We start from the raw sequence: 1,143 nt of genomic DNA, 5'->3' as shown, positions 1-1,143 counted from the left end.
TATGGAAAGTCACTCCTTTAGTTATTTTCGTGCTTTAATCTTGGCTGTTTCCAGTTTAATAAACAACAGTTCGTATTAAGCCAGCCGACAGTTGCTCATTACTGCCCCCTTGTGGAGGTCACCAACAACTCCCAGTGCTCCTCCGGTGCGCGCTCTCCACCTCCACTCACTCCACACACAGACAGGCTTGGATGGAGTTTTCATAGATGGAGCATCATGTTGCTAGAGAGAGAGAGAGAAAAACCCCACAACAACATTAGGGTGTGGTTACAGTTGCCCACGTCGATTCATATCTAATTTCTCCCTGCACAAAAGCGCCCCCACCTCCCCACGCCCCCGCCTCCTCTTGTCCCTCAGAGCTCAGAGGAGGAGGCGCCCCACTCCTGAGGGGGTCCGGAGCCGACCCACGGTGGAAACATGTGCCACAGGGCGGACGACGTGTCTCTGGGAGACCGCATAAGGATGTCCTTCAGCACGGGGCCGGCGCTGAGCAGCTCCGCTCCGGGCGCTCCGGGCTCCGGGAGGTCCGGCCGGAAAGTTGCGGGCTGTGAGAAGTGCTCCGCGGCTCTTGTTGCTCTGAAGAAGCAGGCTCTGAGTCTGGCTGTGCACCATCACTTCTCCTGCAAGGTCAGTCCTCAATCAAGCTCTGATGAAGATCAAGGAACACGACTAGGCTTCATTTCCTTATAGTTCAGCTGAAACTCAGTGTTAAATGAGATTATTTTAAAATGAAACTGCATATCTGATGGCTCTTTGTCTTCTCTAAAACGTGTTTGAAAAATGTGAGCATGACTGATGAGTGTCCATATTTGAGTCACCCTGTTATTCATCTTATAAGCGGAAGAAGATGGAGATGTTCATTTTGCCAGTGGGTTTGCCTGTTAGCAAAATGTCTCCTCTCCTGAAAAGAAAATAAAAAAAGGCAGATTTGAATGAATCTCTTTTAAAACAATTCCTGAACTTAAATCTGCAGCTGAACGATAACTGAGAGTCATTCCCATCAGATCAAACAAGATATGCTTTTAAAACTTTATCATTAACTATTACAGTCAGCAGTGTTGTATAAAACAGTGGTTCCCAAACTTTTTATCTTCTGACCCACAAAATATCCATGACAAAAACTCGTGACCCCAAATATTACTG

At 47.4% G+C, this 1,143-nt stretch overlaps 1 protein-coding gene across 1 annotated transcript in view; it reads left to right on the top strand.

Moving 5' to 3' along the window:
- Positions 1-341: 341 nt before the first annotated feature.
- Positions 342-1,143, top strand: part of LOC106528909 (kinesin-like protein KIF26B) — a gene marked incomplete in the record, with an annotated part of 74,705 nt that continues 73,903 nt past the window's right edge. Inside the window, 1 exon segment of the mRNA XM_014024193.1 lies at positions 342-627. Within this exon segment, the coding sequence (XP_013879647.1) occupies positions 418-627 (210 nt within the window).

Source organism: Austrofundulus limnaeus, unplaced genomic scaffold, assembly GCF_001266775.1.
Source record: "Austrofundulus limnaeus strain Quisiro unplaced genomic scaffold, Austrofundulus_limnaeus-1.0 Scaffold412, whole genome shotgun sequence".
Taxonomy (NCBI): domain Eukaryota; kingdom Metazoa; phylum Chordata; class Actinopteri; order Cyprinodontiformes; family Rivulidae; genus Austrofundulus; species Austrofundulus limnaeus.
This window is presented reverse-complemented; position numbering and strand designations above follow the sequence as displayed.